This window comes from Acromyrmex echinatior, chromosome 5, assembly GCF_024713525.1.
Source record: "Acromyrmex echinatior isolate Ae372 chromosome 5, ASM2471352v2, whole genome shotgun sequence".
Lineage (NCBI taxonomy): Eukaryota > Metazoa > Arthropoda > Insecta > Hymenoptera > Formicidae > Acromyrmex > Acromyrmex echinatior.
The window spans coordinates 6,381,894-6,398,944 of record NC_141856.1 but is presented as its reverse complement, the minus strand read 5'-3'; the positions used below and the strand labels follow the sequence as shown (position 1 = coordinate 6,398,944).

Below are 17,051 nucleotides of genomic sequence, written 5' to 3'. Positions count from 1 at the left end.
ATATTTTCTTTTATTATATAGAAAGTTTAATATAATTTTTAAATAATAATATTTATTTATATATATAAGTAAATATATCATTACATCTTGATAGATGTATATATGTGTGTTTATCTGTCAATTATATTTATCGATTATAAATGGAATAAAAAGAATTAAATTTCTGAAAACGGATTATTAACAATTTATCAATTATGCAATAGCAACTCGAAGAAGGAATGACCAAACGACGTTCTGCGTCGAAAACTCTAGCGACGCTTCTTACAAATTCACGAGGACGAGCGATCGTAAATCCGAAATTTTGCTGACGCAGAGTATTATGCTTAGTAAATGGCTGTCGTGTAAACGGGTCAGGAAACCAGGTACGGACTGAACCAGCGAAAAGCAGTTTAGTATTGGACTATCGTGTCTCTCCCAAGTTGGAACCTCGCTCGCTCGTTGGCCCCCTGTTGTCGCGGAACGCACGTAATATGCTGAAAACAACTGACATTGCACGCGATGTCCGCCTTCCGCGCAGCGGCAGGTACGATCTCATTCCTTTCGCGAAGTTTCCTCAGACTCGTGCAGCCTTCCGGTCTTCCGGTCGCTAGCGTGACGTTATTTCGGCTCCTTCTACCCACGGCCTTGCAACGATGCGAATCTTCGTTACAACCGTAAGTTTCCAAACATGTTCATGAATATTAGCACGTTGTAAAACGTAGTTAACAACTTTGCTCGTAGTTAACAACCTTCAGCGAAGTCTTTTACATGGAAGACGACTTTGGTATCATATTGAAAGAGCAATTTTGCTGAAGAATCTTAGGAAATTTAGCTACAAATCTGATAAGTAATTTTGTTCCAGTACTAAAATAATTAGACAAGATGACAAAATTGTTAGAATATCAAACATTTTGCAGTACTGCTCATCATGCTTAAAATTTCCTGCAAAATTCTGTTGATGTTCCAACAAAATTATTTTTAGATCTTTATCTAGCCAAATTTTTAGATTATTCAGTAAAATTACTCTTTTAGTGCAGACAATTTTTTTCGTGGCCTGTTCATTTGAATATTCACACAGTTTTATAAAAACCAAATACCATCAAATTTAAACTGCAATGTTGTAACATAAGATTTCTGTATATTGTAGAAAATATAAACTAGATTGCTTCGATTGACGTCTATTGTCTTCCAAAGAAAGTTTTATATGACAGTTATAGTGAAGGTGTGCAGAGTATGTGACGAGAAAAATGAAGAATAATTATGTTTTACAAAGTTAGTTTTATCTTCGGCCACAAACATGAATATAAATTTTAATCAATATCATGAATCTAAGACGCACGTCACGGAAAGTTCTACTTAATGCAAAATAGAGATTTGAAATATCACTCTGTACCGTGCACCATTTTCGTGCACAAAGGAAAGAATAGACTTGAATATTTCAATCGATTAATCGTAAAATTTCCATGTTAAAAAAAGAGTAACTTTTGCTTTATCTCGTGCTTTATTTAGTTACATTTGTTCTACAATTACTCTATTAATTAATTCGCGACTTCGGTCTTCTTTTTCTTTTTATTTACTATAAAATTCGCTTCCACATTTTCGACAAACGCAAGATAGGAATTTTTCCAAAAGATACATACATGACATTTTTAAACTTTTAAAATATTTTTCGCGCGCCTTTTCTCCAGCGTTAAGAAATTAAATGAACGATGCTAAACGTAAACATTTTTTATTTTACAGACATTAAATAAATTTGCATCAAAAGGGCGTAAAATGTTGTTGCACATATTGAATCTCTCAAAATTTAGTTGAATAATCCCAGCGTCGTTCTAACATTCAAAATGAGCGTATTAAAAATGGCTCCGGTTGTGTCCGATCGAGCACGCCGCTCGCGTTATGAGGATGAAGAGAGTTTCTCTTTCATCGCTTTAATCCTAGTACACGCACGTGCACGCACACGAGTTACCCTACGGAGAACGTATACGCGCGCATCTACAAAGGACCCCGGTGCTTTTCATTTCGCAGATACTCGCCCTTCTTCAAATTAGGAAAAAAAAGGGACGAGCACATCCCCCCCGTACTCTGGCCCACCATATCAAATTACTCCGCCTCCTTTCCACCTTTTTATCCACCGCTCGTGCGTTCCGCTTGCACCCTTCGCCTCGCGCACGGGGGTGCGCGAGAAAAAAATTCGTCCTCGCTGGATGGCCACGGAAATTGGAACAGCACGGACCAGCATCCGGAACGAAGATGGTAAATACGCTGTAACAACATGTAAAAGCTTTCTCATATAGTCTTTGTACGGAGTCACCATTTATGAGATCTATACATAAAGAGGGTGCGAACAAAGTTCTGCAAAATTCAAGATGATGTGACATTATATGATATTCGAAAGTGATTTAATTGTCTCTTCAAAATTCATTTCGTTTATACCTCAACTATGCGAGTCAACGACAGATTCAAACATGTCTCTAAATTTCAAGCAATATATCGCTGCGTAAAATCTAAAAAAAATAATAAAACGAAGTATTTTATATATAATATTTTTTATATAATATTTTATATAATATTAAATTATAATAAAATTAATTTAAGAAAAAAAAAGGAAACCTTCGTAGTAAATAGTAATACATTTTTGCGAGCAGACATTTATATATAGGCATATATCTGTCAAGATATTTATACGAAAGAAAAAAATATCCGCACAATTGCGTAGTTAAAACGTTACGTAGTTTTTTAATACGTTATATAATTACGATAACGTAATTATGTAACGTACAATAGCTTTCAACTTCACCTGTGAAGTGCTATTGTAAGATACGTTTTGCATACCCTTGTCTTCGTATCATGCTTTCATATATGCCTCTTTATAGAGATCCGCGTCATTTTCTTTTTTACGTTAATTACGTAACGAGGCTATGAAAATTCATGTCACATTACAGCAAAAATAGCTATACTACAATGGTAAATATAAAAAAATCTACGATGTTTGATTGGTATATCAGAAACGTAACGGTAGTTCGAGCTCATCTTTTACAGACTTATGTAAATATCTAAATTGAGACGAGAATTTCAAGACATTCTTGAATAATGCATTTTGCATAACTATCTTAAATGTCTTCTTTATTTCTTTGTTATCTTAGGGTAAAGTAGACAGTATATAGATTTTCGAAATCGACATAAAACAATTTGCGCTCGACAAAGAAACGACTCTCAACGTTATCTACCCTTCGAGAAATTTGTCTTGCCAACCATTCGTCATTCCCCGTGCGATTTCCGTCGCACCGTCTAACAAACCGGCTATGGATTATCGCATGTCTTCGCGAAACAGATCATCCAACGGCATCGCCTCCTCTTCGCCGTTATCATCATCGCCATGGGATATTCCGCGTTTTTGTCTGGCACGACATTGAAATTGATGATCGAGAATCCTATGAGCCAAGTCGGGTATTTCACTTTAAGAGTTTTCGGATGAGTGAATAATGTGATCGCGGGGATAAAAATGTATGCGCGCGCATGCCTCCAAGAAAATGATTTCTTATTTAGGGAGCTTTTGAACTTGATGTCATTTTTCACACGCGCGTCTTTCTCGACTGTAAGGATACAACGAGTGTATTGCCTTTGAAACTTCCACGGCTTTCCCTCCTGCTATCACGAGGAATAAAGGAATATTCCTCGCCTCCATGGGTAGCGTGCGTTTTCCAATTTTCTTCACGCACGACTCAGTAATGGTTGCGCCCGCGAAAAATGAGATTCTGATGATATGTGTACGTCGTTTCGATACGTCCGGAAATATCGAGAGACATGAATCCGACATTTCGCACGCTCTTTTGAGAAATCGTTTTTTTTTTGTTTAACGGTATTTAGCATCGATTATAAACTGTCCACTATTTCTGTAAAAATGATAACAAAATGGATGTATGAAGAAAAGTAATATATCATGCTCTCGTCAAGCGTGTTTTGATGAAAAAGCATTTCTCACTGCACGCTTTCGCTCGATGGTTGACAGAAAATTTTTTACAATGGTCAATATGCTTTAATTCAAACTGTCCGCGTATTATAAGTACATATTTTTTAGAATATACATTTATAAAAATGTTACAATATATATAATATTCAAATTCTCCATTGCGTATCTTATAAAAATATTTAATTCTTGAATAATATAATATCTATGTGCATAACAAGAAATAGGATTTAAATTACCTTTTTCCTTGATAATAAAAAAGAAATTACAATATAAGAAAATTACAATAATACGTTATCACGGATAATTATTAAGTGTTGGAATTAATTCGTAGCGTTTTACAAGTGATGGGAAGTACTTTCATTAATGTATTTTTTAATGCTCATGTGAAATAAATAACATTCTTTCATTAAAAAACGCTACGAATTAATTCCAACACCTAATACATTTTGCATATTGTAATTATACGTAATGTTATACATTCATGTGGCTTACATAAAAAGAACAGTTTTTTGCGAGGTAACTAAAAATTTAGTTAGATATAGATCTGAAAATAATTTTATTGAACTATCAAAATAATTACGTAGATAGATTGGTTGTTAGAATATAAAAATTGTTTCCAGCATTACGCTTAAGTTTTCTGCATAATTACTTTGATAGCCAACAAACTTATTTTTAGAATGTATCTAGTTAAATTTTTAGAAATTTTTTTAGTAAATGTCCTTTTCGTGTGTAATAGTCAAATGAAATGGCATGCAACGGAATCCTCGTAACACGTCGCTATAATTTGAAAAATAATTCAATGACGTCAGATAAATCAAAGGCAAATCAAAATTCGGGTCAACAAATTCACTCCGTAATCGAGAGAGTACTTTTTCGGTGAGAAAGTGTAATGTGTGACGTTGGCGAAATCCGTTCGGTCCGAGATTTCTTAGCAAACGAGAGGGAGGCTTTAAAGCACGTCAAATGGAAGGGAGAAGGATGTCAAGTGCTCCCAGGAAGGCTCATACAAGCTTAACAGCCAGTATTATGATAATCCGGAATCGCGGTGCTGCGTTCTACGTGCCAATTCTCTCAGCCGGGAAAGCTGAAAGGGGAGGAAGCGTGAAAGCCTCGAAAAACACATTTTATTCGTCGATGAAACTACATCCAGAGTTGATATCCAAAAAACAACGCGTGAAACGTGTAAATAAAGAACGTAGCGAGACTCACAATGTTATTTGCATAGCGATATGACGTCACATATATATAAAACGTTTCTCTATTTGATTATACATTTACGCCTTGAAATGTAATAAATGCAAGAACATATTCCCGTATTAATGGATAATCCTTACATTAATAATATGTAATACCGCAGAATTTGATTTCTTATTCTAGCTCTTCTTATTCGGAAATTTAATTTATGAATGGATCGACCTTCTGCTGACGATGTTCAAGAATATTCGGAAAATGTTGAAAAATCTCTTACTCAACTTGTCCTTCGGCTGTTTAATGTATGCCTACAGTCTACGGGGATGAAACGGACCGTGAGATCGAATTGGAAGGTTGCCCAAAGACACGCCTAACGAACGTTACCCTAATAAAATCTCGCTCTCTTACCCCCTCGAAGAGGGAAAAGAGGGGTCTCCTTACTCAAATGGCATATGCCGGCGCTCTCGCGCGTTCAGCCTGACATTTATAATTCAAGACACCGTCCTTTGCAGCTCAGGAAACGCCGCACCGTCGCGTAATGCGGTGCCGTGCACGATGCAATACTAATTTAAGCCAAAATGTTTCTACTCCGTATTTCCGGAATTTATTATTTTAATCATGGCTCCCGTGCACGACCGTGCGTGTCTCGATGTACGTGGAAGGATATAGCACTGCAAAATGTCTCTGCGACCAGCAAGGCAAAGTAACAGGGTACATTCACAGCAAGACATTTAAAGACGCTGCTCGTATGATTGTATGCCATTTCGAACGGTTAGAACAGAATTATTATCAGTGTACGCATGATGGCAATTGATCTGTTGCTCGAAATCTCCAAAATTTTTGGCACCCTGAGAAAAAAATGCTGAGAAAAAATGTACCTATGTTTTTATTGATATAAAGGGCTTGATTATTGAAATAATAATTTATGCCTTTATGTCAATAAAAATATACATGAATTAATCTTATGTTATAAGTGTCAGCCCGTAATATAGACTTTAATTGAATCAACAGCATTTTTTCCTCAGTGCATTTAAAAAGAAATAAATATATTCGAACGTTGAAGAGAGAAAGTAAAGGTACTGAATGAACAACAAATCTAACTATTTCAAATAATCTCTTCCTGGACAGGAAAGAGATTTTTCTTTTTAACACAAAGGATCTCCTCGATCTTCGCGTAAGTTAAAGATAAATCTCTCACTTAACTTTCTTTCAAAGAAATAGCATTGTAATTATTTTTAAAGTGATAAGAGATTACACTCATGAGATTACACACAACCGTGCGATACGGATGAGTCGATTTTAATACGCTGACGTCGTTATTTTTTTCTTTTAAACGTAGATAGCACGATCTTAATCTATCCTTGTGGATCTACCTTTAAACGACTGCGGGCATTGCGGGCGTTTTATGAGTTCAATTTGGGACACAGACGATTTCTCTCTGTCGTACGGGTTTCGGTTCTCACGAAATTTACCAAGACGTTAAAACCACCTCGTGTAAGGTCGAAACGATTGTAGAGCATTCGCGGAATCAGTAACAGCTTGCCAATTCCGCGATTCTGGTTATTGGATTACGCGTAAGCGCGTAAATCCGCTCAGCCCCGGTCGCAATTAAAATAATTGCCGATTTCACACATGGTCCACTATTAAAGGGAACAACGGTATCGCTTCCCTTTGTCTCTCGAATCCCACTTGCGCACGTAATGGATTCTTTTCTCGCGTTTGAAGTATCGTCAAACGAAGCTGCACGTTGCGGCGCTATCGGGAAATAAAGCGAAGCACGTGCGAAATTACGGGGAAGAATAGCTAATTTATTCGAGACCGAGGGACAGTAGGAGCGCCGAACTTTCAGCCGGCATCCGTGCTCTCGCAGGTTCTTCACGAGAGTGGAATAAAAATGAAAGCCATTGGGGAATGAGAGGAGGACAAGGAGAAAAAGAGTGAGACGTTTCGAGAAGGGAGGGATGGGTGGAACTTAATCCCCGAGGCCAGAGACATTTCCTTCGCGCCGTCTATCGCTGTTCAGCCACTTTCTCGCTGGTAATACCCCTGGCGAGCGTCTGGGAAATTCTCCAAGTTAAGCTGCAGCAAGCTCTCCATTTTCGCCCACTCCAGAGTCTCTCAACAGGTTACCTCTTGAGTTTCAGTGCAACTTCATCCCCGTTTCGCGTCCTCGGCTTTGTCGTCTCGAATCGGCCGCCGAAGCGGGCGAGGAAACGGATGAGAAGGAAATGTTTTATCTGTACCTTCTCATGTTTACTTAATACGTAAACTAATCGATTAGATACACAATTTGGTTCTATTCTTTTAAAACTTTTTGTTATTTTTGTAAAGAGAGCAACTTTCTTTATAATATAATATTAAGTAAATTATATATGTTTTTATTTCGGTCAATATATTTAATTTTCCAGAAATTCCTCAAAATATTTTATTTTATTTAAATACAATAGAATCTTTTATCTGCATTACATTTATGCGAACAAGTGCTCAATTCCAAATTGAACTCATAGTTGAACTCATAGTTTTAATATTAATTGAACTATGGTGTCGTAGGATAATAGGAGTTTGGCTTATTCGATTTCAATTTTTTAACGTCAGCTCTTATTATCAGAAATTATAAATACTAGCACAGGAGAGAATTAGTGTATCTCTATTATCCAAACCATTTGATTATCGGAATTGTTTTATTCTTCGATATGTTCAGATAAACGAAGTTCTATTGTAATGCTAATTTAGAAAAAATTTTTTTATTAATTACTAACATTAATCAATAAGCTTTGTTTACTGATTCATTATTAACGTACAAATACACAAAATTAATAAATCTCAATTTTATTAAATGCGATAAATTATTACTTTTACAGCACGAAATATTGTAGCAATATTTCAATAGTGCAATATTATAAAAATTGCATCAATATTGCTGCAACATTGAAATTTTTATGGAAATATGCAACAATATTGCAAAATATTGTAATATTTTAATATTTTGTAGAAAATATTGCAATATATTATTGCAATATAAATACAATTCAATAATAAGTATGCGGCCTATTTTATACTTTGTAATACATTTTCCAATGATTACAAACAAACTTTTATACAAGTACGTAGTCGATGAATATCGACCTACCTATAATCTTCTTTTCATTCACGTTATCTTCCTCCCTCACCTGCTCCTCTTCTTCAGACACGCTATGGGCGACTACCATTGATTGAAGCAGTTTCTCGAATTCCTCAGGCTTGTCGCCATTATGATTTTCTTTACTCGGCATCGTCTCAGCGATTTCGTCGTGTGTTACCGATTTTTCCGAGCCGTTTGCACTCGCTACACTACCCTCGGAATCAGACATTCTATCCTATAACGGCGTTTCTCGATAACGACGTTCCTAAAAAAACATATCATGTAAAGGCATGTGTGTGTTGTTAAGCTTTATTTAATAATTATAAAGCTACAATAGGCTCGTTACGAAATGAGCAGGGATTTCAGTTTTCATTCATTTTCAAAATGAAAGGATTTCCTAATATAAATATAACATTCGATATATAATCATGCAATTCATTATAACATTTTGTATACACCAAAATTATTATCATATTTTTGTAATAGTAGCCAAAATTTTCACATATATTCGCGCACGATGCAAAATTCAATCGATAAGTTGAAAGACGCGACACGCGTGAAAATAGCTTCGTGCCCTTTTACGTCACAATGAGATAGATGTGATCAATGGGAATGATGCATGACGGACGATGAGAGAGGATGAGGAAAGCGAAGGGTGACAGGAAAAGAAAGAAGCAGGAGCTTGCTTCGGGTGTGCGTAAGCGTGTAAAATTGAGCTATCCGCATTCATATCAGTCTTGCTTTACGACCGCGACAGTCCTCGCACAGTGCCTCAATATTCGAATATTACTCGTAGGCGGACTTCTCGCCACTATCTCTTAAAACGCGCCAATATCGTCGTTTGCGGCGGAAGTTGCGACGGAAATATCTCCCGATTATGCTGACCTAGTTTGTCGCTCCGTAGTTACCGTGCCTCTTTCGCGTTATCTTCTTCTTACCGTTTACACTTAGCTTTTCCTAGGTAATCTTCTACTCTTTTTTTTTGTAGTAAAATGATCGCGTCATCATTTTCTACGTCGGCTATCTGCTAAGAATAAGACTGCTGATTCTTTTACATAATGTAATTTCAAAAATTTAGCTCATTCATCTAGCTCAGCGAAATGGAAAATTTATTATTACCGAAAGTTTAATTTCAATTGCATTTAATTGATGCCTTTTGATTTTTTTATATTCTGAATTTTTGAACGTTATTTTATATCTATAAAGTGTAAATTTTTTGTATCGCTTTAGTTTTATTAATTGATACTAAGAGAACAAAAAAACATAAGTTAAAAGAAATAAAATTCATTGGGATTTAAAATTTTCTATGTTACCATTCTATTTATTTACATTTAGAATTTCTCGATATTTTTTCTGCTATTTTAACATTTTCCGCGTCACTTTGAGTTCCTTTTAAGCTTATCGTCTTATTCCAAATAGATTTTCTCCCACGGAATGCTTCTACCACGATGAAATCTTATGACTTCCGATAGCGTTACAATGTCTGTCGTGTGTGTTCTTCCTCTACTTTTTCCTACACTTGTTGTGTCTTTCTTCAATATCTACTGCTCCATCAAGCGACATTTTATCTTCCCATTCTCCTGTCATCGTGAATTCCCGTCATGTCGTGCGATAACGCAGGAAAAAGGAAGAAAAGAAAGGGGCAGAAATGCCTTTACACTTCGATTGAATGGAAGGCTGTGAAAATTGCGTTTCTTGTGCCTTTAACTAATATATAATATCGCGCGAAGGACGAAATCACGATTGCGTCTAAAGAAGTTTCCATGTTCAGAAATAGCATCGCACTTCGCGAAGTATTATTGATTCCCAGAATGTCTATTAGCTTCTACATGAATTATTCATTAAAATTTGTTATTACATTGATATATAACTACGATGACCATACATCCTTTATTGTAAAGGACAATTCTTTATTTTAGGTTGCTGTCCTTCAGATTTATTTGTTTTTTTCAAAACTCAATTTATCCTTTATTTTCCAATAGTATCCTTTACTCTCTTTTATTTTGACATTACGAGAAATTCTTTTCTAATAAAATATGTTACAATTTCGTGCATATAAATACAATTTTTTTTTGTTATATTGCTCAATTTTTTAAATTAAATTTATTCAAATTGAAGTTGTTTTGTTTTTTTATTGTTTCGACCCTTTATTATTTCAGATCAAAGGTTTATTTCAATAGTCGAACCAGTTTCAAACTATCGATAATTATGCTTATCTTAATTTAGTTATACATTATGCAATATATATTGCATAATTTTATAACGCACAGATTCTTGAGAGTCACAAATTGATTCGAAAACATGTAGGAACAAAGCCCTAAAATTTTCAGATTTGTCCTTTATTTTCTACAAGAAAATATGGTCACCGTACGCAGAAGTGGGCAATATTTGAAATACTTGTATTTAAAATACGTATTTAAATACATTTTTGTATTTAGTATTCCGTATTTGAATACTTTTTTAAAGAGTATTTTGTATTTTGCATTTAAATACATTTTTTTAGTATTTTAAATTTGCAAATATTAAATACATTTAAATTATGTAAAAATTTTTTTGATGAAAGTTAAATTCGCACCATTGTTGGCTCAACCTAAAGTGCGTTCTAGTTCACGCATGACGTGCATAATACATCATTTATCCTTGTTTACATTTGATTGATGATAAGGATAAATGATGCATCATACACATTATGCACGGTGTAAAACGGAACACTTCTAGCATTGTGTCTCAGGGGTTCTGGACAGTGTTTGAAATACATGTATTTAAAATACATTTTTATTTAAAATACATTTTATTGAGAGTATTTTGTATTTTGTATATAAATACAATGTTTTAAGTATTTTGCCCAACTCTGAGTTATAACAGTGCAAATACATATTATTAACAATAAAAAATACGTGCGCAGATTAATAATGAAAGTAATAAAAAATAGTTCTATGACAATTAATCGAAGAATAAGTGACTAAGTTCCATTTATTGAGATTGAACGAAGTGAAAAGTCAACGTTGCATAATGAGAATTTGTGATATTTAACATAGCTTTAGTATTGTTGAATTTTTTATCATGAAGTAATTTTTGCAAAATTGCAACTTGTTAATAAATAAGTAGATCTGTAATAAATTTAATTATATATTTTAATTTTTTATATATTCAACTGATTTTACACTTCATTAAAATGTCTATATTTGTTAGTAAACATATAAATGGAAAATTTACAAAATAAATTTTCAAAAAAATGACAATATCGCCCAAAATGAGAAATAAATTTCGTTCGCAGTAGGCATGACCTTAACTATTATCGTACAAACATTACCTAGCAACGGTTGTACCATGACAACGTAAGGGTTGCGCTTGTTCGAATTTTCACAGTTCAGTGGTGTGTTATATGTTATACACTCTCCGATTATTTTGTTTGCCAATTCGAATGCACTTTCTATTCAATTCAGCTTTAAATTTTTATTTTCGATTGTCATGTAAATCATATGTTATTATTCGTGTATAGATGCTCTCTCTGCATTTCGATAGAAATTATTTTACAAGTCAACAGCAAAGTGACGTATAGATTATATAGATTAGTACAGACAATGGTTTCTCTCCAACGCGTTTCTTCGAAGAGCATGACGTGTAAACTTTATTCGTTGCAGATTCAGTCAGTTCACTACTTTTTCATACACATTTCAAGATCATAATTGAGTAAAGAAATGAATCTTCACTCAATTATGGTCTTGAAATATTTGAAGAAGTAGCGAACTGATTGAATCGTCATGAAGTGATAAATAAACGATACACAATGAGTATTCAGAGAGACATCGACAGCTTTAGTTTTCTCTAATATCTACAGTTTCATCGACGAAGGCCCGGTTGTACCAACGTTACTTTAACTTTGAGCAAGACTTAAAACTCTCTGTCTCGTTTTAAAACGAAAGAGAGAGACAGAGACGGAGAAAGTTTTAAGTTTTGCTTAAAGTCAAAGTAACGTTGATTGAATTGCAACCGCGGGCCTAAGCACTTTCCATAAAACACGACTATGGCGACGGAGAATCGTTCACCAACGCTCAAAAAGGTCGACCATTTCCCTACGTAACTATTCCATCTCGATCATTTTGCGGTCTACTCACCCCGTCTCGGTTTTCTTCCCACGTTCACCTTAACACGTTGTTTTGCACCTGGCCAGGTTATACGGATACTAATCGGGAGCGTCGCGGCGGAGGTGTCGGGGCGCCACTTGCCAATAATGCTTTTTACATGCAGGAAACTACAGTGCAGTTGAATCTTTCAGACTTCTTTCTTAAATGTATAAATTATTCAAAAAAATATTTGACAAAGGTACTTAAAAGATACATAACAAAATTCAAATCTTTTTCGAACCATAGTAATATCCATTTGTTTTCAAAGTGAATTTCCTTGTCATTATATTTTTCAGATGTTTTTTACAGTATTTTATTATAACGTTACATAATTATAAAAATATATAAAGAAATATACGATTTTCTTTCATTTCATGCTTTATGTTTCGTTTCTATTCTTCTCCCCCCCGATAAGAGGCTTTCCTCGTCGAATGGCGCGAAGAAGGTCCTTATCAGAATATACCAGATCTCATCCGTCAGATTCGGCAGCGTCTAATTAAAAAGCGTATAATAGATTTGTGGATATCTGCGTGACGTTTTACGCGAGCCTTATATATACGTCATAAAGTTTTACATTTTCCCTCATGCATAATTCATATTCAGAGTGTACCCGCTTTTCAAGAAAGAGAGAGAGAGACAAGTAAGATCGAAGGGGGAAAAGAGAGAAAGAAAGAGAAAGAAGAAAATTTTTTTTCCACGCAGCACTGCGTGACACGCTCGAGATAACGCGAAGATTTCTTCGTTTCCTTTCTTCTTCTCCCACTCCCGGCATTTCCTTTCCCACTCCATTTCTCTCCTTTTTTTCTCCTCCCGCAAAATCACGATGTCCGCCATCCTCTTGTCCGTTCACCCGCAAACCTCCGGCGGTGCCGATCTCGGCGTTACACGCCGAGTAATTTTGCCAGAAACTTGCATTATCAGCGAAACATTCGGGTACTTCGGTCTTATAGTGGCTGCTGCTGGTAGTGGCGGTTCTACTACCCCAGAGGGAAGAGGAGCTTCAAGATATGCCAGGGTAATAACTCAACTACGACCGCACTCATACGAGGGTAACGGAAGAGGGCTAATTCTCACTCCGATATACCCACGGCGTGGGATAATAGATCGCGCAGATTAAGGGATTCTCGGCCTGCGGAGTCAGACTCGGGTCCAAGCCGCTGCTCTCGTATTAGTCTTTAATAAAGAGCCACCAGCAATAATTCATCTTAAGCGTCGCGCTCGCGGAAAGCACCCGAGGCGATTGCTGAAGTTAATAGATATCCCATAATACACTGACCCACAGTTCTCCGTGGACCGTCGATTTTGGCACAAAGGAATCGTCGGAAGTTCAACGTTAAGCGACTTAACGATGTGAATCCCGACAGTAGAGTATACATAAGACAGTACATAATCGGCGTATTTCATTGTCGTTGATGAGAAGCGTACATTGAGAAAAATGTTTTGGTACATGCAACCATAAATTTTGTTGATATGTGACTAACTTCTACTTTTTTGTATTTGAAATTTGCGTTGTTCTAATTAAAGAGATGTTCTAATCAAAATTTAGAATAACTAAATTTATGTTGTTCTGATTCAAGTTTTTCTAACCAAATTTTGCTTAGGACAACAAAATTGTATTGTTCTGTCTAATGAAAATTTGATTACAATAATTAATTAAATTATAAATTTGGATCACCTCTCACATAAGTACATATTATAAGTTAAATGATAGTTATTTAAATAAAAAACCGTGAATTCAGTATGATGCAAAATTTATAATTACATTTTGCAAATATGTCGGTTTAGTCTTCTTATAATGAAAAAAAATGTTTTATTTTCTTTTCATGTGCGCGATTACATCAACACCATGATAACAGGAACGACGAAACTACGTTAAAATTGCAACGGTGATAAAAATAAAAATTTATCGCCGGCATAAAGCCAACAAAGAAGAGAGAAAAAGAGAGATAGCTTCCAGTTTCTGTCGCTGCTTTATCGTGCACTTTCACGCGAGCTTTTATTATGAAGCGACTACGTCAGCGCAACTATACGACGAGCGATTGCATTAAAAATCGTAACGATGAGAAAAATAAAAATCGGAAAGATTAGTGTGCATTTTTTCAAAGCGACGCCCGAAAGAGTTCAGTATTTCGTTCTCTTCTTTAAAATAGCTGCGAGTTCTGTGCGCGCCTGTACAATAATAACAGTAACAATAACGCAGCAGTCTCGTCCGGATATGAATATGTATCAGATACATCTGTTGCCTCGTAACCCCCGGTATTACCGGAGGCCCGGGAAAGGGTGCAGAAACAATTCAATATCAGACCTGAGTTCCTTCTTCGCGACGTGCCAGGAGTTACCGGGCGCGAGGTTAATTTCCAGGCTGTCAGAGATACCGAAGAATTTTATCAAGATTCATGTCAGCCGCAGTTGAATGCTGCTCCTCTTATATTTATAGTGCGGTCAAATTGCTCAGCACGGTAAAGTGGCTGTCGAAGCGATGATAAAGTCTTCTTATTAAAAAGATAATCGAGAAATTCAACCTCGGAATCAACTAACTTGCGTAAAAGTCGACTAATTATTAATCGGAGTTTTATCTAATGCAGAATCAATTTTTTCAAAACCGGTTTTTTTCTCTTTCCGTCATGTCTTCTCAGAAGACATTGATATTGTAGCCTTATATGTTTTTACAATGAAAATGACATTAGACTACTCTGTCAGATAATTATATTTTACTCATGGTGAAAGAAAACATGTTTTCTTCCATCAAGGTTTTATTAGCAATAAACTTGACTTTTAATTTATTCGAACGTGTTCGGTTTGTCTAATAATACATGGAAAGAACGATTTTACTGAAATTTTGTCTAAAAATTTAACTGGACACGGATTTGAAAATAATTTTGTTGAACTATTGCAATATTTACGTAAAAAGTTCAAGTATGATGAGCAATGCTGCGAGAAATTTTAATATTCTATCAACCAGAGTCCAAGTTTGAGCGTCCTTATATAATTATTTTGAATCGTTCTTTCCGCATATTAATATTAGACAAACTGAACACGTTTCGAATAAAATTTATTTTCACAGATCTCTTCTCTCTCTCTCTCTCTCTCTCTCTCTCTCTCTCTCTCTCTCACATGTCTGGTTAAATTTTCAAATACTTCAACAAAACCGTTCCTTCCATACAACATAATATACTATTTACTATCTAGATTTTTAAACCTCTAGTTCTTTTACCTGTGCTTTTTTTACTTGCGGTTCCTAATGGATCTGGGAACCAATTATCGTCTTGAGCAACATTTACTGTGCACACTAGACAAAGAAAGACTTCATCGTGGAGGGACAGTCTTTCCTGACAACGGCCTTTCAGCAACGAATTAAGGATTTTAAGCCGAAAGTAATTAGTTCGGAAGGACGAGGTGTCACTTTATGAAAGCGGGAAGACAGAGAGTCAGTCTTCATTGTTCTCGGCATTAATCCTTTGGGGACGTTTATAAGTTTTTGACTCGCCGTCTCGTCACGTTAAAAGCTTCTGGCGTAAATTCTAAAAAGAATAATTTACATTTTTAAGCAATCTTAAATGTAATCTGGGTTTATTACAAATACATTTTTAAAGGCGTAATAATTGCAACAGAAATTTTAAAAAATTGCGACAACAAAAATAGGAATTATAATATATTATATTTATATAATCACGTTTTTACTTTTAAAAAGAAAATAATCTTACTTTATTATATTTTTCTCATTAATACCTGTGATTTAGGAACAATAAAGAAAATGGAGTTTCATCATTCTGTCCAAATTGTAATCTTTTCCGAGTCTCCGTTGGTGATTTATCTTAGCCGCATTTTTCGGTAGAAAAATATCGTTTCGAGGAAACGGGATTTAAAGTTTGGAGTTTATCTAAGACAGTGGCGCAAGCAGTCGTAACTTTTCCATCTTTCAAGCTTTAAAATACGTAACAAAAATAGCTACAATATTACGGAAAATAATAAATATGTTTCCTAAATTTCAAATAGATTTTTATAGACATTATTTTCTAGACATTATAGATATGATAATTATTTTTTTTGCAATAGACAATATTTACAATATAATTTATTGCAATTTATTATTTTTATAATGTATATTATAAGTATTTATAATATAAAATATTAATTTTTATAATTTATATTATAATTTTAGTGCATAAAAGTCTAATAATTTGAGAAATACTTTAACCTTCAAGATCTGCTCATAAATCGACTAATTGCATTAAATAACCCATCAAACTCAAAGGATTTAGCAGACGAGATCTTTTAGCAATCTCATCGCCGGAACTGACTCGATAATCTTATTCAACCTACCACGGGAAGATAGATTATTCGATCGCTTGTGAAAATCTCCAGAGTTAGACACCCTCTTTAAGCTACTACATAGGCACAGTTAGTTAATTAAAAGGTAAAGAGACAATACAGGGCGAAGGAAGAGGAAAAGACGAGATGAAAGGACAGATACTGAGAACATAGAACAGAGAAAAAAAAAGAAAAAGAAAGTAAGATACGAAGGAAAATAGGGGAGAGAAATGATGAAAGACTTGGTTTCTCAGCTCCATCGGAGAGCAACCATTTCTTGCTTCGTCAAGAATATTTGAGTTTCGATCGGGTAAACGTTTAGGTCGCTTTAACAACAATATGTAAACATAAA

The 17,051-nt window shown here is 35.0% G+C and overlaps 1 protein-coding gene and 1 long non-coding RNA gene across 2 annotated transcripts in view; one reads left to right on the top strand and one right to left on the bottom strand.

Moving 5' to 3' along the window:
* The window catches only part of Dhc93AB (Dynein heavy chain at 93AB), a 33,678-nt gene extending 21,080 nt beyond the window's left edge, over positions 1-12,598 (bottom strand). Inside the window, exons 1-2 of the mRNA XM_087406559.1 lie at positions 12,380-12,598; positions 8,271-8,526 (exon numbers count right to left, since the gene is read on the bottom strand). Coding sequence (XP_087262685.1) covers positions 8,271-8,490 — 220 coding nt within the window. The 5' untranslated portion in view covers positions 8,491-8,526; positions 12,380-12,598. The remainder of the gene's footprint in view (positions 1-8,270; positions 8,527-12,379) is intronic.
* The window catches only part of LOC147909754 (uncharacterized), a 23,377-nt gene continuing 6,416 nt past the window's right edge, over positions 91-17,051 (top strand). Inside the window, exons 1-2 of the long non-coding RNA XR_015545210.1 lie at positions 91-653; positions 2,005-2,232. This is a non-coding gene — a long non-coding RNA (uncharacterized LOC147909754). The remainder of the gene's footprint in view (positions 654-2,004; positions 2,233-17,051) is intronic.